This window comes from Dermacentor silvarum, chromosome 1 (genome assembly GCF_013339745.2).
Source record: "Dermacentor silvarum isolate Dsil-2018 chromosome 1, BIME_Dsil_1.4, whole genome shotgun sequence".
Lineage (NCBI taxonomy): Eukaryota > Metazoa > Arthropoda > Arachnida > Ixodida > Ixodidae > Dermacentor > Dermacentor silvarum.
The window spans coordinates 345746334-345768553 of NC_051154.1; the positions used below are offsets into that span (position 1 = coordinate 345746334).

At 45.4% G+C, this 22220-nt stretch overlaps 1 protein-coding gene and 1 long non-coding RNA gene across 2 annotated transcripts; both read right to left on the bottom strand.

Moving 5' to 3' along the window:
• Positions 1-447: 447 nt before the first annotated feature.
• Positions 448-3674, bottom strand: LOC125939706 (uncharacterized). The gene is made up of 3 exons (XR_007465023.1): positions 3624-3674; positions 688-742; positions 448-561 (listed from the first exon to the last, which is right to left on the bottom strand). It is a non-coding gene; the product is annotated as an uncharacterized LOC125939706 (long non-coding RNA).
• Positions 3675-9820: 6146 nt separating this feature from the next.
• Positions 9821-12357, bottom strand: LOC125943340 (uncharacterized). Its single transcript, XM_049662553.1, has one exon. The coding sequence runs from the start codon at positions 12011-12013 to the stop codon at positions 9821-9823; it is 2193 nt and encodes a 730-aa protein (XP_049518510.1). The 5' UTR covers positions 12014-12357.
• Positions 12358-22220: the final 9863 nt, after the last annotated feature.

Here is a 22220-nt window from a genome sequence, read left to right on the forward strand (position 1 = left end):
TTGCACATTGTTCCGCATAGCTGAACATCTAGCTTTATTGGCTTCATCTTAATGGTAGTCTACTGTATCTCCTCAAAGATTTCCTCTTCAACTGATTTTTGTAATTAGGAATGATAGGCAAGCCAGTTCTTTATTAATTTACAGGGTGAGATGTTAAGTGCATTTAAGACAGGCAACACAAATAGGTCAGTACCAAGACATCAATAATACAAACACGTAAAAAAAAGACGAAAAGAAACTGAAGCTGCCAAAAACCAATGGAATAACAACCAGCCAGTATCAACTGTTAATGGATTCGGAAGATTTAATTTCCTACTGACAAAGCTGTTCACTTCTCGTTTAACATTTTCTCTTAACACTGCAATAACATGTAGCATAATTTTCTTGCTGCCCAAAATTGTACTGTTTACTGCAGAAAAACGTTTTTAAGGAAGCTTAATAACCTACTCCGTCAATGACTTCAAAGACACAGCCAGCCGCCATTTGTGCCACAGCGATGCTGTTGAGCTGCGGCAGAGCATTTCCCAGTGAAAAGGAGCCCACCATGACTGCAAAGAATACCTGCAAGAAACAATAAGTGATTTGTAGAGCACGGCATGCTTCTGTTCTTATTTTTGGTTGGCCAGAATCCCCAAACCCAGTTTCCAAATAGATACAAAATGCACAAAAGTAAAGGCAAACATTCACAATGAATGCCCTGCCGGGATACAGCCTGGATGCTGCTACTAAAACCGAGCTGTACCTGGAAGCACAATAATAGCAACAGAACGTAATTCATCCTATACCAGTGAATGCAATTTAGAAAGCAAGCACACATTAGAAGTGTAGCCACCATCAGACTCCAGTACCCGAGCAGGTCTCAAGAGTTTGTTTTTTCCTTAAACAGTGCTACTAGAGTTTTCGTGTGACAGTGCTGTGCAAAGGTTGACTTGATCTGTCTTTGCAAAACTGCCGGAGTTTACTTCTTGTACACTGCATCTGTAAAACAAGACTTCCAGAAGTGTGTTCAGGTTAAGTGTGATGGCAGCTGTACATCTTGACAGAATTACTCCACCAAATCAAATAAATTGTCGCAGTTTCACCCGAAAGCAAAGCATCAATTGCGATAGCAAATTAGTAGAGAGCTATACAGAGTAAAGATAGTAGTTTTATCAGCTGTATAAACTTGGACATGACGCAGCACCAGCAACACGCAGAACTGTTGTTGATGCCGTTGACGTTTTCCCCGCATTCGCACCGAACGCATGCGGCGTTGGTAACTGGCCAGGGCCTCTGGGGGCGGTTTGGAGGTTTTCGACAAGATCAGAACGTGAAACTCGTCGAGCAGCATCGGAAGTCTTTACCACCTTCTCGCCTCACGTTTTTATATAAATATGCATTTGGTGCCACAGCTAAACGTCGCCTCCCCTTCTTCCCTCCCTCCGGCCTTTCGCGCGATGGAAGAAGTAGTGTTTGCTCTATATATATGGTGATTGTTAAGGAGGAAAGAGACGCAGCCCTTCCGGGAGTACGGTGCAGAATGCGTGTTTGCTCTCTGACGTGCATTTGCTCTCCGCGAAAGCGCGCGTCCCTCGCCCCCTTTCGCTCGCACATTTCATTGCCGTTGACGTCGTACGGAACCTCACGGCAACGGAAGAAATCCGCTTTGGAGTGTCCATATAATTGCTATCGCAATAAAACAAAAAGAGATCTCTTTATGAACTCTCCGCAGAACAACAGGGTGTAGCAAAAGTACAGAGAGGTGGGTGAGTTGATTTGAATTCACAGCATACTTAGGCAGAGGAATCTGTCTTTTCATACTGTCTAAGTGCTATGAACTGCCACAATGCTATAAAAGATATGAACTGGGTATGGGTTTGGTCAAGTTGGTATGACGTAAGGCAAGATTTAACAGTGTGGAAATGAGGACAATGTAAGCACAAGAAATGGACACATAAGAGCACTCACACATGTCCATTTCTCATGCTTTTACAGGTTTCTTTTTTTTTCCAGCACTGTCAAGTTTTGAGTTAGCTACAGAAACAGTAAATGATAGGTGCAATGAGATGGACGCACATGTGAGCCTGAAGCACAGATCCCATTAATTTGGTGCGTGCATAGGCCACAAAGAAATGCAGATTTTGTATGATTTCATCATTCAATCCCTTTCGCCTGCTGTTGCAACGGTACAGTGCCATGCGTTTTTATCCTAAAGTCATAGAAAGATGATTTTGTGGTTACCACTGTTCTGTTCTGAGACATTGCAGAAAGATCCCATTTTATGGTCCGGATCATTTGATGTAATACTTGGAACAGTAACTTGGCTGGTTTTTAAGAAAAAAAAGCTAAGTTTATTTACTTTCCATGCTGAACACATAGCTAACAGGCAGAACGTTGTTTACCTAGAAAATATAAGCAGTTGTTTTCTGGTCCAGCACATTATTTTTTTTCTACAGCAACAATATTTTGAACCTCTTTTGCTAGCTGTCCTTGATAACTTCCAACCTTTTGTTTGCTGGAGTTCTTTGCAAATGCCATTTTAGTCACAGGTAACCCTTACCAAACCAACATAAAAAAAAGGGAAAAAAAAGGAAATTGTGAAGAGGGCAAGTTGATTGACACCTCCTTTTGAAAATTGCATTGCTTCAGTCTAATGTCACCAGGTCAGCAGAATCAAGAGCGAGGGCAATTCGACTCACTAGTTGTTACTCGGGGGGCAGAGTGCTAGATGGCGAAAGAGTCTTTCGGTATGGATGAGCGTGACAATTAATAAAGCCACTTAACTTGATATGATTGGTGAAGGCGCTGCACACAATTGCCCAATTGTTAGATATGCTAATGTTCCTTGTTCTGTGGTTCATTTTTCAGGTTACAACCAGTGTGAAGTCTTCTAATCAACACCTACCTCAATATTACACTTAACCCTTTGCAGTCATGAGCATTTAGCCACTTTGAAGTCATCCCAGTAAGGAACTACCTGGAGGCCGCTCAAAAAGAGTTTTCGTGTGAACAAACTATCACTTCAAATCATTTTTTTTAAATCCTGAGGCTCTTGTCTAGTGTAACACCTTTGGTGGTACTCACTCAATGGGTGATCACCACAGGAACCATTTTCGCTAAGATCTTCATCGCTGCTTTCTTTGTCAGTGCTCTCATCCGAGGATGTCTGCTGGCCGTCTGAAGGCAGAATATACTGCTCCTTGGCACTAGAATTATCTTCAAGCTCACTAAAATGCTAGCAAGATGTATCCGTAAAACGCACACTAAAAAAGACAAATGTTGCCATTCCTTTGGTGCTTCATGCTACAAAAAGAATGTACGAATTCCTTCAAGACTGCTAATAAGATTGTGCTGCCCTCATACCGAGACACTGCAAAGTGCTATTATCAACAGTCCAACAAATTTTTTAATGGTGCTGCAAGAAGCATAATGAAGAAAAAAATGCACTTGGAAGCACACACACGTCAGGCAGTTTCCAACATCTAACTTGGACTGATAGCTTTGCACATTGGCAGGGGCCTGACGCATGACCGCAAGGAGCTGAACTTGAGGGTTTAGAAGAAGCTACATAGCTACTGCCAGTGTGCATCATGACATCTGATTATCCGTTAAACAACTTCCCTGTATTTTTCTTTGAGACTTACCAAAAAGCAAGCGAATAGGCACCGTAGAGGACCACAAATGTCAGGCCGAATATAATGCCATGGCTATATACTTGCGCCTTGCAGCAGCTATATACTTGCACCCACTTCTAGAGCAGTCATGTACCTGAGGAAACACAGCAGAGTCAATGAAAGCCTTCACATGAAACACAATGCTAAATAAATGTTCGATTGCAATGCACACCCCATCACATGCGTGCTAAGAGTACAAATAGAGATCTCTACTATTTGAATTTGTGGTCATAGCAATAAAATCATCATCACATTGGAGGGGGTTAGGGGAAAGTGCACAGCCATAAATACTTTAAATTATAGTTTTATCAGTATGCAGATAGTGTGCATTATGACAACCAGCCTACCTGAACAAAATTTTTTCCTACTCTGGGTGAAACTTGATCTCTGAAATTTCTGTGCTCTTAAAGAAAATAAGGGCTCCTTTAATAACAAGTAAATCATAGTTTTCAAAACCAGTTCAAGAAAAGATCGATTATCAATTGATTGGGTTTAGCCTAAATTTTCGAACAAGTGGAGAGCTTTGGTGCAATTTTGATCACCCAGGGTTTTTTAAAGGGACCCTGAAACACTTTTCTAACTAAATTGTAGAATGGCCTAACAGCAAGTATTAAGAGACGTCGCTCACAAATCTGGCAAAAAAATGTTTTGTATCCTTCAGGTATAGGTGGAGTTAGAGGTAGTTATTTCACCGATGTGCAGCTTTCTCTCTCCTTTTATCGCCACTAGTACGCCAGAAGCTACACAGGGGGGATGGCAAGGGGGCAAGGTCCCACCAAAACATTGGGCACGTTCATTTGCTCTTCCTTTTCCGATGCTACTTTCAGTTCAGGCATATGCGTCACTCTATCGACGCAAAATGAGCGCTCGGGCTGCCTCGCATCGCTACGCCCCTGGAGCTAAGTCACCCACAGAGACCAATCGACGCTGCAGAGGGCTCGTCATGACATTCCGTGGCATCTACAATAGACAGCACGCTAGGGCAATCTGAGGCCACGTGCAGCAGACGCAGCTACGCGCAACTGCGATATGTAGAGAGATGTGTGTTTATATTTACTTTGTTATATCCATGATTGATATATAAAGAGGTCCAAATGTACTGCTAAAAAAAGTATAACAATAATAGATGCTCTGTTCTGTAACCAATTCCAACTAAAGGATGATGGTTGCATAAAGCTGCAGTGAAAGCATCTGTCGACAATCCTTGATTACGAATTTTATAGCGATAGCAATTATATGGACACTCCAAAGCAGATTTCTGCCTTCGGCATCGCCGTCGCCGTGAGGTTCCGTATGACGTCAATGGAGATGAAATCGTCGCCGCGCGCCGCCGAAAGCTGTATGTGCGAGTGAAAGGGCGCGAGGGACGCGTGCTTTCATGGGGAGTGAACCCACGGCGGAGAACAAACGCGCGTTCTGCGTCGTGCTCCCGGGCTGCAGAAGTAGGCGTCTCTTTCCTCCTTTACAATCACCATATATGTAGAGCAAACGCGCCTTCTTCCAACTCGCGAAAGGCCGTGGGGGGGAGGGGGAAGGAAAGGAGGCGACGTTTAGCTGCGGCACCAAGTGCCTATTTATATCAGAGGCTCTGGCAACAGTCACCAACGCCGCACGCATTTTGTGCGAACGCGGGCAAAACGCCGACGGCGTCGACAACAGTTCTGCGTGTTGCCAGTGCTGCTGCATGTCCAATTTTATACAGCTGATAAAGCTACCATCATTACTCCGTATAGCTCTCTACAAATTTGCTATCGCAATTGATGCTTCGCCTTTCAGGTGAAACTGCGACAACTTTTTTAATACTGAGCTACTGTGACGCTGCTAAGAACTGCGCAAAGAAATTTTGACATGAGACATCTCTCATTTCAGTAAGTATAGGGGTTGCTCGCTAAAACTGCATGTAAGGAAAACATGTGATGCTAATATTGCTTGTCTCTTTGCAACCATCCAACCTTCATGCCTTACTTTGGTATCGTACTGTATAGTAAAGAAGCCATTACTCGATCACATATGAGTCGCGAGCGCAGATGCCATCGCTGTGGTGCCATGCATGATGCAATCAAAGCTAAAGTAAACCTCGCACGTGGTGTTCACAGAGGCTTAGCGCGGCAGTTTGTCAATCTGAATGAAAGTGGTTTTGTTTGAGAGACCTCACTCTGCCACATTATGTATAATTCATCAAATTAAAACTGGTGCTCATTAGGAGTTATTAGACTCACAAGTAAAGTAAAGCAAGTAAAGGGCTGTCACATGCTGCTTTATGTCCAGTCAAGACGCAAGCACCTTTTGCCTTGGAACTTTTAACAACAGATAGCATGTCATATTCCCCAATGAATGTCTTACGTCTCCTATAAAAGTGGCCAGTGTCTGCAATGCCATGCTTTCTCACTACTGCCAACATTACAGAGAATGTTTCACACAGTGACCAAGTTTTCTTCAAAGTCCATACAGCTGGCAATAGCAGCATTGAGTTCATCGACGCAACGAAGACTGTTCCGAGAAAAAAAAGTGTATAGAAGTGGTGTTGCTACAAAAAAAAACAATGCAGAGAACAGCAAGCAGCAGACTACATAAAACTGACCGCTGCAGCTCGACATATTGAGAACAGAAGGCAGCCACAGTTCGTATCTTGCTTAGAACGTCCAGGGCCACTGCCCCCCATTGTGCATACTTTTCTTGCTCCTTGCCAGCTGATTGGGACACCATCTAAATTTGAACAATACGGTACATAAATGTTAAGTCGCATATGCAGCATATTTGCAGTCTGTGCAATCTATGCATGTCAAGCTGTGTAGCTGAAAACTCTTTTGCCTTGAAACAGTATTTACATAGACAAAGGGAAAATAAAGTAATGCACTTATGTCACCTTAGATTGCTCCTTGCTGGGTTTAGTTCATATCCATAAAAAAATTAAAAATTTATGAGTGCAAAATGAAGATCGAGTTAGATACACATACGACAAGATAAACACTTGTTTGCCTGTCTTTGTCTTCATTTTGTGTTAATTAATCTTTTAAATCTTATGTAACTCTACGTATACAATTACAAAATGTTATTTCAAGCAGGCTGCTGGGTAGGATGAAATCATCAAAAGAAAATCAAGGTAAAACTGTAATTAATTTATTTCTTGCATTCAAACAGGTCAATATACAATAGTTAATGTGAATTTCCACAATGTTCCTTCTATTAAAACAATAAAGAAGCAATGGGGCCTTTCCCATTAGTACACAAAATTTGCATCAATCAATTGCTTTACTCTTTTCTATAATTTTCCTTATCATAAATATAAAAAGTTATGTTGCTTTAGGCTTCCCCTTTAGAGTAGAACATAATTCTTCCTAGGCCTGTCATGCTTACAGTGACTGCTAGCTCCTTCATTAGTTATTCAACCAAACGAAAATCGTAGTTTTGCCCAAAAGGCCAAGCACTCATAGCGATAGCAAAGTACTGGACAATTACACAAAATAAGGTTCTTAGTTATATTGGCTGTATAAATTGCAGTGAACATGTGCTCACTAATAAAATATACAAGCATGGTGTTGCATGCACAGACAAGCATGAACAGATCACACTAGATGACCATGAGCATTTGCTGTCACAAAGCTGGCATGATGTAAAGCGCAGGCAGAGAAGAGCGAATGCTTCGTGCTGCCAGTTGCTGCACCGTGCATCCTAAACTTAGATTATGCAACCTCAAACACTAGACATGCACATGAAGTTACCAGCCATCTTGGCTAGCACTAAGCCTTAGTAGTCACTGCATATTACCTCCAAGATAGGGCACGTGGGCTACATATGCGCTCAACCACACAGATAGCCATGTGCAGCTGCAGCCGGGCTAGAGGAGGAGACATGCTCTGCTACCCTAGTGTGCACTTGATCATGTGACCTCCAACAGTGGGCTTACATCAAGTCACCATCCTTCTCGGCTCACCCTCGCATGCTTTTCCTCACACCCGCATCATACGCCACGTGAGCCGCTAATTCTTATCGTGCTTGAACTTTATTCGGAGCATTCGCCTGGAGTGTCCATATCATTGCTACTGCAAAAAAAACTAAAATTTTTTGTTTTTTTTGCAGTGGCCAGGTGGATACCTAGATGGTGGACAGGATCTAGCATTTTTAGCGCGCTCTGGGCGGCCGAGTGATATACTACGGCACCATAGTCCAGTCGGGACCGAATGAGGCTCTTGTGAAGATTCATTAAACACTTCCTGTCGCTGCCCCAGGATGTGTGAGATAAAATTTTCAGTAAGTTCATTGTTTTTAGGCATTTCGCCTTGAGATGTTTTATGTGGTGGATGAAAGTAAGCTTAGAGTCAAGTATGATGCCTAAAAACTTGTGTTCTTTGTTCATAGGTATTTCTTGTCCATACATTTCGACAGTGGGATCTACAACGAGACTTTTCTTCCTGGTGAAAAGAACACAAGAACTTTTGTGGGGGTTTATTTGAACCCGTTTTCGTCTGCCCACTTAGACACTTTGTTCAACCCCTGCTGTACCTGTACGAGGTTACAGGACTTGAAGCTTATTTGTATATCGTCCACGCAGATGGAATAAAAAATAGCTGGTGGTAACGAAGCATGAAGCATGTTCATTTTAATGATAAAGAGTGTGCAACTGAGCACGCCTTCCTAGGGTACACCAGTTTCCTGCATAAAAGGTGGTGATAAAACATTGCCAACTCGAACACGGAATGTGCGATTCAGCAGATAACTTTCAATCACATTTAACATATTACCACGTATACCAAATTCGTAGAGGTATCTCAGTATTTCAAACCGCCATGTGGTGTCATAGACCTTTTCCATGCCTAAGAATACAGACAGAAAGAACTGTTTGTGAACAAAAGCTTCGCATATCTGCGCCTCAATACGTATCAAATGGTCAGTGGTGGATCGACCCTCGCGAAAACTGCACTGGTATGGGTCAAGCAGTTTGTTCGATTCTAGCAAATGTAGTAGGCGACAGTTTATCATTTTTTTCAAGACTTTGCAGAGACAGCTTATTAGTGCTATGGGCCTATAACTCGATACAGACAATGGATCCTTGCCCTGCTTCAGGATAGGGATCACAGGGTGTCTACCAAGTTGACATTTTCAGATTCCCTGAGTTTTCCAGGTTTTCCCTGAGTGATGTTACTAAATTCCCTGAGTGAAACGGAACTTTCTTTTATATCAAGACAGGCTGACGGCCTGATGCTGAACGGGACACTCATCGAGCAGCGTCCAAAGTCTTTACTACCTTCTCGCCTCACAACATTTTTATATAAATACACATTTGGTGGTGCAGCTAAACGTCGCCTCCCCTCCCTCTCCCGTCCCCCCACGGCCTTTCGCGCGACGGAAGAAGTCGCGTTTGCTCTATATATATGCTCATTATAAAGGAAGAAAAAGACGCTTAATTCTACAGCCCTTCAGGGAGCACGGCGCAGTACGCGCGTTTGCTCTCCGCCGTGCGTTCGCTCCCCGTGATAGCGCGCGTCCTCTGCGCGCTTTCACTCGCATATAAAGGATACAGCGAGGATTTCATCGCCGTTTGACGTCATACGGAACCTAAAGGCGACGGCAGATCTTTTCATTTCGCGATATATTGAGGCGAAGAATTTTAGAGTGAAATCGCCGCCGTCAGCGCCTTCGCAGAGGGAGGGGTAGTATGGGAACGCTGGCATAATGAGCGGCATCGGAGCCAGCTGCCCTACTGCTCCGTAGGCAGCTGTGCAGATATTAGTTACAGCTGCTACCGCTACTGCGCGAACGCGCTCGTGCAACTAACTGCTCGCGCGATCGCGCGGTTACGCTGAGGGTCGGTGACAAGGCAGCTGTGGTAAAAGACGACGAACGCGCGAACAGTGGCATGCTCGCGTTCGCGCGGTGACGCCGACACTAAACCCAGAAACGGGCGCCTACGAGCCCGCTGTGGTAGAAGACAACTCGCGCGCGTTTACGCCGACGTTTAACTCAAGAACGGGCGCCCAAGAGCTGCATTCTAAAACGACTTAATCAAGTTTGAACAGTAAGAGGTAATGTTTATTTCATTCAAAAAGAACACGGAAAGGAGGGGTTAGTAAAATATACAGCAGATAAAATAACTTCGAGAGAAATGGTAGTTTCACTGCTTTAAAGAGTTTATCTTGGTTTGTATGAGCGACACCTGCATCTCAGCGTCAGCCAACACTTTTTTTTTTAAGCTCAAGCTCCTTCAAAGAAGCGGCCACACGCTTCCTTTCACGTTCATTCCTCATTTCGTCGGCCCTTTCTTTTCTGGTCTTCTCAAGCTCCTCCTTCCACCGTGCGTTCGCCCCACGGACCATCTGAAACATCCTCTTGGTTAACTGTACACTGGCAACTCCTCCAGCAGACGACACAGCGTCAAATATGATTCGTTGGGCGACCAGAGATAGTTCTTTTTGGTTTTCTACAAGACAGCTCTTGTTAATAGAAAATCCTCTCTCGACAGACGCATTTCCGTGCGAAAGAGTGAGAATAATCTTGGCAAAAGCGAGTAGTTCCTTGTTTGAACCACAGATGCCTGCCCAAAGGGCATCCAGCCGATCCGTGCTCCTGTCAAAATTTTTCAACGCTGCTTGCGTCGAGGCTAAGGAGCACACAAGCTTGTAGGACCGCATAGCTCGATCAGCTTCTGCTCCGGTCATCCACTGGTGCTCCGTTAAAACTTCGAGTGCATCAGTTAAACGCCTTTCCCCAAGCTCGGGAATCAGCGCGCACGCGGGATCCAGAGATGACGATCCCCTCGTCAGCTTGAACTTCAACGGCGACCTTTCCACGATCTTCTTGGCGCAGTTCTTCACAAAAGCGGCGCAGTCCCTTTTGAACTCAAGGATAGCCAAATCTGAAAGTTTCAGGGCCTTCCGGAGTGCATTCTTCGTAGCAAAGCCAAGGTCAATCTTGGGTGTCGCAACAACGTTCGCAGGCTGGTCCATGTCGACGTTTATCAACTTCAACGGACTATCCGCAGCCATCATTACTTCTTTCTTTACAATTGTACTCATTAATGATCGCAGAAGATTTTCCAATGCTGTACCAAGAAATGGAAGCATAGGCAAATCGGTCTGGAACTGAGCCAGGAACGGCTGCAGTTCTTCCGCGATACGAAGCATAAAGGTTAGCTTTGCAGACAGCAGAGGATCGCGGATGGCTGTTTCGACCACGCCGTAACTGGCGCTGGTCGGTCGCTTGTTCTCGTTTCGACACGACTCGATGTATACCTTCAGATACGGCAGGACCTCAAGAGCCCTCGAAATTACACTAACATTTTCAAGCCACCGCACGGCGCAAAACTTCAAGGGGTAAACGTTACTACCGGTGATACGTGCGTATTCAGCACGTCGGGCAGGTACACATTTAAATAAATTGTAGATAGCCCGGAGAAATTCAACGAGTTGCCACCCTGTTGCGGCGTGTCCGGTTTTGAACGCGCCGTTCACTACATGAAGGCCACAGCTTCCAACGTCGAGAATTTGGCGGCCGTCACTGGATTCACACAGTTCTTGCTTGATCTCACGGAGAAATTTCATGTTTACGTTTGGCCCGTCCATTGATATCTGAAGAATTTTCGATCGTGAGAGTCCATCTGTGGCACTTTTAAATGCGGACACCAATTCTTCAGCTCGTGTGTGCCCAAGAAAGCATGACGTCAGGTAGCGTGTTTTCACGCTCTCCTCTGCATCCGACCAAAAACGAACCAACACGTCCATTTGCTCTTTTTGTGCAACGTTGTTTAACGATTCGTCAAACGCGACGACGAGGTGGGAGGCTTGGCTTACTTCCGACACGAGGCTCTCTCTAAAGAAAGGTGCGAGGCCATGGACAATAGTGTATCCCACCTTGTCTTTTCCAAGCTGCATTTTCTTGGCTGTAGCAGATGATGGGAACATCAACGGGAACAGAGAAGCCGATGCCGCGGCAGCACGGAGCGATGTGTGCGTCATCACAGCATTAAGACACCACATCACCTCAGCCTTTATGACCTCCGTGTCACGCTGAAAAATGTCCTTTGTTGCACGCTCAGGTTGGGAGTCCGTAGCTGTAGTTGAAGAAGATGAAGGCAGCGCAGAACCTGACGCCACTGGCCCGGCTTTGATCACAACGGCGGCCGGCGGCGTCAAGAATGAAGCTACAGAGGGTGTCTTGGCTCCGCTCGCAGCAAGTCGGTGCTTCTTACTTTCAGCGTGACTTGTCACCGCTCTTCTTCCCATGTTGCTGAGCGAAAACTGCTTTCTGCATAGCGTACAGTACGCTGCATTCGCGTTACATTCAACGGGCCGAACCCAGGCTGCAAACTCGCAATGTTTCGGATTCGTCCAGTCTTGGACGAAAGTGCACTTGAACGCCGCCATACTTGCCGCAACAAACAAAGCTTCCCTGCGGCGCCAGTGCAGTGATTAAAATGAAGTCGGCTCAGCACGGCGTCACTAAACACCCGACACAATTTGTTACTTTGAACCTCGCCAGCGTCGGCAAACCGCGGCAGCGCGCGAATATTCCACCTCTACTGCGCTGCTCGCGTGCGCCTCCTGAACTTTTAGAAATGGACGCTTCCATCGAGGCATTGCGCAGGAAGAGTTCATTTTGGGCGCGTAGTGGAAAGCGAAAGCCCCGCAACTAGGCACGTATTCTGCGACGGTACTATTGCCATCGCGTGACGTAGCGCTCAACCAGCGAATCAACTCATCCGATTGTGTTCAACCAGCCAATTAGCGCGCCTCACAGCGATACTACCGCCGAAAGCGATCGTCTCAGAATACGTCCCCTAGTCTAACCCGCAACGTTATCTACCGCCTTGCTTGAGCTCTCTACAGTCTGAGAAACAAAAAAAAGCAAGGGGGGGGGGGGTAGGGGCGGCGGCCGTTGCAGAGCTCACATGCGAGCCGAACCGCACGAAGCGCGTCGGGAAGTGTGCTCTCTTTTCGCCGCTTAGCTGGCACGGTCTTAAGACAGCACACGGGAGGCCGGCGGTGGCTGTGCTGTGGAGAGGGCGCGCTTTTTTATGAGCCGTATAAAGTGCGTATCTCGGTTACTCGCGAGCGAGCATTACTGCAACTTTCGTTCCCTTTGAATACAATTACAGCAAATTTTCCCTGATAGTGGCACAAATTCCCTGAGTTTTCCCTGAGTTTTTCCAGAATATTCAAAATCCCTGAGAATTCCCGGTTTTCCCGGTTGGTAGACACCCTGGATCACTATGGCCTCTTTCCAGGCAGAGGGGATCTCGCCGGATGTCCATATAGAGTTATACAGACAGACAAGGGTTTTCTTCGTTTCAGAGGGCAGGTTCTTCAACATTTCATGTAGTATGCAGTCAGAGCCTGGGGCAGATTGGTTGCAACAGGCGAGTGATGCATGCAGCTCTGCTACAGAGAAAGGTAAGTTATATGGCTCATTCCCGGTGCTCTTTCGGTCTTGTTTTTGTTTTTCTATTGCTGCTTTGTATTTTGTAAATGTTGAATAATAGCGCGATGAACTGAACACATGTTCAAAATGTGCACCCAGGTGGTTCACTTGGTCTTCCCAGTTGTCGCCCTGTGTGTTTACCAGAGGGAGTGAATATTTTTGTCGTCCTGTCGCCTTGTTAAACCTGTCCCAGACTTTGGCCTCATCTGTATACGAGTGTACACCTGATAAAAACTTCTGCCAACTCTCTCTTCTGGCCTGTCGGCGCGTTCTCCTGCCTTGGGACTTTATCTTCATAAAATTCATAAGATTCTCCGCAGTAGGAGGATCGCATAGCAACCCCCACGCTTTGTTCTGTTTCCTACGAGCGTTCCTACATTCGTCGTTCCACCATCGGACACGGTGTTTGCAAGCCACACCACTTATTTCGGATATGCATTTAGAAGCGGCAGCAATTATGAAGGTAGTAAAAAACTCCACAGCAGCATCAATTCTTAACGAAGACATGTCAGCCCAAGAGATACTACTAGTAAGAGTTCGAAATTTCTCCCAATTGGCTGTATCAACCTTCTATCGAGGGGCTTGTGGTGAAGACTCATTTTCTTTGGTTGTTCTCAGTAGTATTGGGAAGTGATCGCTCCCGTAAGAATTTTTGGTAACTTCCTATTTAAGTGGAGATAATAGACGGGGAAGCTATGCTAAGATCAATAGAAGAAAAGGTTCTGATTGTGAGACAGTAAAATGTAGGTTCGTTCTTAATCAGAAGACACGCACCAGAGGAGAAAAGAAATAGTTCAACAAAATGACCTCGTGCATCGATACGAGAGTCGCCCCACAGACTGCTGTGCGCATTGAAATCGCCAAGAAGATAAGGTTCAGGCAATTCGTCTATAAAGGACTGAAATTCATGTTTGTGTAAGTGGTAATGTGGGGGTATGTAAAGCGAGCAAATGGTGATGAGTTTGCTTAGAAGAACAAGTCGAACTGCCACTGCTTCAAGGGGTGTTTGTAGCTGCAAACGTTGACATGCTATGCTTTTGTGGATTACAATGGCAACACCACCTGATGATGCGAGAGCATTATCGCGATCTTTACGAAACGTAACATACTGTCGGAGAAAGTTTGTATGTTTCGATTTTAAGTGTGTTTCCTGTACACACAGCACTTTTGGATTGTGTTGGTAAAGAAGTTCTTGGACATCACCGAGGTTCCTAAGAAGGCCTCTGACGTTCCATTGTATGATTTGTGTATCAATAATGAAAGTAAATTGGTGCTGTGTGTACAAAAAAGAAAGTATTGCTTTAGATTACGGAGCCCTTTCCAGGCCCCGTAACGCGGGATTTGTCCTTGCTGAAGCAGTCGAGGGAGCCTCGCCACTCCTTGGGCGCTTGGTGCACCGTCGGGATGGGTGTAGTGTCCATTGCCTCTTGTGAGGCGCCGGACACGCACTTTTGCGAGCGAGAAGTTTTGCGAGAAAGTCTCGCCGCGAAGGACGAGACATTTACGTCCACCAGCCCGGAGGTCTATGGGGCTGCCTTTGGGCCTGAGCTGCGCCGGCTGTTGCCAGCGCCAGCAGGGGCCAGTGAGGGCGCGGCAGCCTTGACTGCACCCACCGTGGGAGCTGCTGGTGTGCCTGCAGGTTCGCTACGCGTAGCGCAGGCTGCCACCGAGGACTGTTGTGGTGCCGGCAACCCTAGGGTAACCAGGCCTGTTTGCTGGTTGGGTGGAGTAGACTTAGCTCCTTCCACTTTAGGGGCAGGAGCCACAAGCAACAGCTCGCTGCGCGTGGGCTGGGCAGGTGGCAGTAGCCGCTGCGACGCTGCCCCTTGATGTGCTGCATCAGCGTAAGTGGTCGTGGGGAATGGTGAGCACCTTTTGAGTGCTTCCCTGAATGATACGTTTTCCCAGACTTTCAGTGTTATAATTTCCTTTTCTTTTTCCCAGCTTGGACAAGACCGGGAGTACGCTGGATGCTCACCATCGCAATTAATGCAGTGAGGTGCCGCCTCGCAATTGTCTGAGGCATGACCTCGTACTCCACACTTGGCACAGGTGAGTCTACCACGTCAGCTCTGCGGGCCATGGCTGAATCTTTAGCATTGGTAGCATCGCCTAGGATTTGGGATGTATGGTCTTACTGCTATCTTTGTGTAGCCTGGTTCAATGCTTTGTGGCAAAATGCTTAATTCAAAGGTAAGTATCAGGTGTTTCGTGGGAATTTCTTTGTTGTCCTGTCTCATAACGATGCGCTGCACATTCGTGACGTCTTGCTCCTTCCATCCTTCCAACTCGGTTTCAGATAGGTCGATGAGGTCTGCTTCAGATACTACCCCCGTACTGTGTTCACGGACCAATGCGGTGAAACGGTAACTGGGACATCACCAAAAGTAACAAGCTTGCCGAGTCTGTTGTATTGCTCCTTGTCACGTAGCTCAAGCAAAAGGTCCCCCTTGGCATTTTGGTGACTTTGTAGACAGGGCCTAGCGTGTTGGTCAAGCTTTTCGCAACTACAAGTGGGGATATGGTTGTCGCTAGTTTTTCTGTTCTTTCAATACGTACTACTTGAAACCGTGGGAAAATGTCTTTAGGTCGGGTGAAAAAATTCAAAATCTCATCGGTGTGTCCCCTCTTCTGAGGGAGACGATCAAGAATCCGGGGAAAAGCGGGTGCTCCGATAGCAGTTTATTGTACTTCGGCAGCAATGGCAGCCACCCACCACGGAGTCTTACAAGAGGAAGCTGCAGCACTTAACGGCTGCAGGCACCAGCCATACATTGCCGCTATAATCTTATATATAAACCCAAAAGAGGGCACTTACACAAGGTTAACCCAAGCCGCCTATGAAAAGTGAGGAAGTAAGAGAAGAGAAGAGGTGACAGGACAGTGAAGACAGAAAAATAGAGCAGAGAAAGATCAGAGAGGGAGAAAGGAAAAGGCGACCACCGATTTCCCCCGGGTGGGTCAGTCCGGGGGTGCTGTCTATGTGAAGCAGAGGCCAAACAGGTGTCTCGCCTCCGCCAGGGGGCCTTAAAGGTCCAAACACCCGGCATTGGCTCAACCTTATGGATCCCCCTGTCCCCAAACACAGCTGAGCCACGCACGTCTACGCGTGGGAGGGTCCAACCCCCATGTGCTCGGGTGTGTGGTGTCGCAACCCACCAAACGCCTGCTTATGCAGACGACCCAGCGGGGATGTCACTGAAAAAGTAGGGAGGAAATACATACTCTGTCATTTGGAGATGGCATTCAGTTAATAGGGAAAAAAACATTCCTACAGTCAAACCTCATTACAACAAAGTTGCATCCAACATACAAATACCTTCGATATATCTAATATTTGTTACAAGCATTATAAAGAACCACTTTTGTTATCACCAAGCTTGAGCTCTGACCCTGAAGAAGATGCAAGAAGCGGCGATGACGGTCTGTATACAGACGAGAAAGATTTACACGTGATGATATGTGATGATGATTGTGCTCACAGCATGTATTCATTGCGCCTTGATATTGGCCAAACATTTTTCAATTTACTTTGTTATATGCACATTCGTTACACCAAGGTTTGACTGTACTGGAGCGCTATATGCAAATATAACAAAAAAATCTTACACCCTGTGGTATGTACTTGTGCCACACAACAATTGTTACCATTGCGAGTGCATCCGTGCACACGGTATATTCTCATCAGGAACACTATGCAGGTCTAGAATCCTAGGTTAAATGGGTAAATTAACTGCAGTCACAGTGAACCGTAGCTGACGGCATGGAACCCATGCAGAGAATAATAATTTGCAGGGCTTCATGCCATGCATCAGCATGGAAGAGAAACACTAAACCAGTTTAGAATGATTAAAATATTCTTTCAAAAGTCTGCTTTCGTTAATTTTAAAGCAACAGGTTGATTACTAGAGAAGAAAATGAAGGTCAAAGTTCAGTTTTTCGTGCCGAAACACCAGGTGGTAGATCAGTGCGACATCGTGAACTTGGAAGTAGTTTCCTAATATTAGGCTCATTGTGCCACAGTAAAGGTTCTTGAAATTTGCTAAGCTTAGTCTTCGGCCCCTTCAATATACAACGTAGTCAATCTCTAGCTATAAAAAATTAACTAGGCCTGAGCACTGCGCAGACGCTGTTGAAATCTATGAACTCACGACATGCTGGTGTGGGAACTTCATCACCACCCATCTTGTTCTTGCCTCTTTTTTACCATGTCTCCTCTAATGGTAAGAGTGGTTTTGTACAGAGCGTAATTTACTAATACAGCTCATCTGTATTTTCTCTTTCATGTCCCTTTAATAGGCACCGGGCACGGGATGAATTTGGACCGGTGGCGCCTTCATGCAGAGGCGGTGGCGCCTTCATGAAACCAAGTCTGATCAACCATGTCGAGTTTTTGGGTGCACAAACAGTTACTGAAACATGACTTAAGCTGGTTAGGCCATTCAATTTAACCGTTGTTCATCGCGGCATCGCGTTTTTCAGGCGGAAAGTCAGTATATGTGCGGTCTATAGGCAACAGCCCCTTCAGTGCTCAGCAATTGAAACGCGATACTCGAATCTTATGGTCGCCAGCGCTTTTTGCACTGACTTTAAGCGCTGGGGACACCAAACTGATGCATTGTGGTGTAGAGTGAAAGCGAGAACCTTCGTAACGCATTATGACTGCATTTGGTCCCACGGCGCTCAGCTGTGGCACGAAAAAAAAAAAAGAAAGAAAGAAACGGCGGCAGCCGCACGCTGCCAGCGCTTCAATCGCTGGGCACTATACATTTCCGACGCTGATATGCTATGATGTAGTTGTTCTAACGTTAATAAAAGAGCCGTTCATACGCAAGAGCTTCATGTCCCACTTGCCTGTCTTCGCCTCCGCAGTGTAACGGCTCCGGAGCTTGGGCACCGAAGGCGAACACTCGGATTTGTAGTCATTTTGCCATCTTATCAGTGTATCAGTCTTCCTTTAATGTACATTTTCATTCCTAGCAATTCCCAACTCTGGTTGCGTCCGGCAGACGACTGTGCTGTGCATCGACGGCGAACGCCAACGCAGTGGCGTGTTCACACTCACCGCCACCGACGGCTCCCGACGCGCTAAGCTATTTAAAATGGGCCGTGGCTGATGATTGGGCTAGTTTATAACCAATTAAGAATGGGGAAGCATTACAAAGATAAAAGAACTACAACGGACAGAGAGCGGGAACTTACTAACACATATGCGATTGGCGAAGCAGCTCAAGAAACAGAATAAGGAAGACGTATGTCTCCTTTTTTTTGTCCATAATTTTTGTGTCATTCGCATATTTCCATGATTAAATACGCGGTAATGTTAAAGCACAAAGCAAAATAACATTTGGAATATAACTAACTTCTGGAGTTCCACGTCTTAGCTTGCCGCGGTGAGCTCCGTTCGCATGGTGCATTTGCATCGCAATTTGCGCTCATTTTCTGCTCTATGTACTACCCGATGCGACGAATGTGATCTGCCTCGTACAAGTGACGACCTTTCTCAAAAGCAGACACACGAAAACGCCTTTTCCGGTGCGTCAGCCCTTAAAACCCGCTGTGCCAAATCACTGAAAGCACCGAGCGCCTTCGTCCCGGCGTCTGCTTCACATGCCAGTGCTTTGACAGATGCCGTTCGCGGCACTGTTCGCCAGCATATCGCCGGCACGCCGTTGGCGCCTTACGACGGCCGCCCGGTGCCTATAGATAGTGGAATATGATAAGATGTTTCCATTCTAAGTGAACCGTGCTGTATGTGAATGTAAAGCGCTGCTAACAAGCAAACATTTGAGACAAATAATTTTTTTTCCATAAATGTTTTTTACACGGGCACGCTTTTTTGTGCAAGCACTACAGGCATGTTATGTCACCTATTCAGTCCTGACTTAGTGAACCTTCTTGCTTACAAGCCCCAATTAAGTTTGGAGTAATTTCAATGCCATAACACGTACTCATTCATTCTTGATGCAACTTCAGTGACACAGTGCCTGTCAAACCAGGCTACATCCTGTCATAGGATTGAGTAGAACAGCTCTTGCTGCAGCCTGTACAGCTGACAATCACAGGCTCTAGTCCAACACCTTCTTCTTTCTGGAGTTTTACGTGTCAAAACCAGTTCTGATTATGAGGCATGCCGTAGTAGAGGGCTCCGGATAATTTTGACCACCTGGGGTTCTTTAATGTGCACTACAACGCAAGCACATGGGCGTTTTTGACCAACACCACACCTGTTGATAATGCACATATATGCTGTGTCACAAACAAATGGTGCAAGTAAAATCGAAATCTCAGCTAGAAAACTTCTTTAATGCAACAACAGCCAGCAGCTAACGTACTTAATTGAAAGCAACGTGTAAAGAAAAAAGGAAACTGAAATAAGCTGTATATATAGCATGAAAGCATGCTCCACAAAACAGCGATAGTGGTGTGATGAGGATAGTTTGTGGTGTTGCTGCCGTGCTCCTCAAGTTAAAGAACCAGATAAATAGGACAGAAAGAGAGTCAATTCTAACTTTAAGAGCCCGTAAATGCGTTTCCCTGAAAACACTTGAGGCATTGTAAGCTTGTCTACACATTTTGTGCATATGAAAAAAAGCCACGCAAGAAAACAAACATGTAATAAAATAGCACCATGACTTAATCATCACAATTAAAAGCTAAGAAATAACACAAAGATAAAATAAAATAGCAGCATGATTAAACCATCACAAATAGAAGCACAGCTTTGTTACAACAGCACCCGACAATCAGGGATATAATACAGAGAACTTAAAAAGTGCATGCTAACCAAGTTATTTTAAGCTTTTCCATTTACTTATTGCTAATTAATAATGTTCTCTTTGAGAGAAACCGAATTATCATGGATAGAAATAATTAACAAGAAGCAAACTAACTCAAGCTATAAAAGCAGGAATGATTGACATACATGTATAAATGAAGACACGAAGACCCCAGCGGCAATGATGACGTAGGTGAGTACAAACTTGTTCATGGTGATGTTGTACTCCAGCATGGTTACAGGGTCAAACATGGACTGCGCCCCACTTCGCCGTATTGCTTCCCCAAAGGTCTGAGGAGGCGGTAGCATGGTGAAGTTTGTGCTGTCACCATCGTAGAAGCCTGCCTGCTGCTGGTGGATGATGGCATTCGTCATATGACCAAACACAATAGTCAACAGTGCCCAGCCGGCACCATCGAGGATTGCGAAGACCGTGCCCAGGAACAGCAGGACAATGTCTTGCACTGTGGCATAGCAAAATTGGGACACAAATACAATGCATCACTGCAGACTCATTAGTAATGTGTGTAACATTGGTGTACCTTAATGTATGCTTGCTCTCACAATGAAGAGCCTTCTGTGACAAACTTGGAACAGCGAAAATAACAAGCTAGGTTAGGTAAGGTTAGCAGTGACAAAAAGCAGTGACAGGAATGGCTGCAACTTGTAGCCCGCGGTTCCATATAGGCATGAATAAGAGCTACCGGTAAATTCCGTAAACTAAGCAGACAAGAAAAATCTTGTACTTCGTTTTGATCTTGTACGCCAAATCAGGAGTTCTGTACAGGAATAAGAAGCTTAATAAACAGTTGCCGTAAGATCGGTCAACGTGAACGAAGTTGTTGAAAAAATATGGGTAGAGGTTACACCATGCAATTCGCAAGAGACGATGGTTCAATGCACCAACTAGCTGTAAATCGCTATTTGAGACAACAATGCAAAACTAAGGCTCTAAACTTGAAGTGAACAGACATCACATCAGAGAGATAACGTGACAACACCATCGTATAAATTTGCAACATCACACACTTAATGAAACAAAAATCACTCCTATACACCTTTTCATTGGACGAGGAGGAAAGGGTGTGCGACGAGCTTTTCCTCCTCTGTGGCTTGTGCGAGCCGGCGCGGCTTAATGTGTTGCCGGTCGCTCGCTGCGGAATGATTTGGAGGTGTTTTAGCTAGATCTGAGTGCAATTTAAGAAATGTCAGTTCTTACGAGGTCGTCGAACAACCACTGTGTAGCCTTAAGGTGCAGCAGTAGCTACAGTATCTGGAAATTTATCTTGGATGTGCAAAAATGCAACGCGCATCATGAGCCGCGGTGTGTGTATGTGTTGTGAACTATGTTGGATGTATCGGTTTTCACTCGACAAAGAGTTGTTGTAAAACATTTGCACCAGCCACCGGCAATGTTCTCACGCATTTTAAGTCTAGTAGACTTCAAATCACTATGTCTACGTTAGCCTCGTGCAAGAGGCCGAAGGCTTTGCTCAACACAGCGAGCACTGCGGCTGGCAAACCAACATGATACACATCAGCTTCGTGCTTCTATCGGCATTGCCTTTTTGCCCTGTATGGCTTAATATACAAAGGGGATCGCATAAAGAGAATCCAACAGCTATTTGTAAGTACACAATTTCCGTAAGATGGGTGAATGCGTCGTAGATGACTGAACTTACGAGACTGAAAAAAAAAAAGAGTTCATATATCCTCCTTTTGCGGCAAAATAAAACAACACGGGATAACGACGGCAATAAGACTTCGCATGGTCGTGCCGCATGCTTGGACCACTTGGACCATGCGCTATATAGAACAAACAGATCTATAACAGCATTTAGTACTGCCTCGGACACTCGCACAGTCTGCAGCTGGTCGTTCGACCATTCGAAAAGTGTGATTCATACTGTACGGTAAGTGGTTCTTATTAACCAAACTATTTTATTTGTGGGCGGAAACCTTGCCCAACAAACAAGGTAGTCCCCCAATGCATCTACAGATAACAACTTGAACGCTTGTCAAAGTAAACAGCACAACTTATTCGCCAGGATCCACATTGTACCCACGTTGTTAGGATCATCAAATCTTTTGTAACCACTCGTTGCAGCTAAACCAGAGCTTAGAATTACAGTGCTGAGAATGCTGCAGTAAGGTAACATATGTGAAACTAATTTTCAGAAATACCTAACTGATATTCGAGGCAGAACAGTTCTCAAACGCGCACACCTCACGCTGGGTGTCTCCGTCCGTTCTAACGCCAGCAGAAACTCCAGCCGCTTAATTACTTCAGACTTAAATTCCTTCGCTAGGCCTCACAGGACCGTTGTCCACATAGAAGACACCGTTGCATGCTAAATACACCATGGGAGAGTGAA

What these genes read in the sequence shown, in the direction of transcription:
- LOC125943340 (XM_049662553.1), bottom strand. Translation starts at nt 12,013, where the DNA reads ATGGCGGCGTTCAAGTGCACTTTCGTCCAAGACTGGACGAATCCGAAA.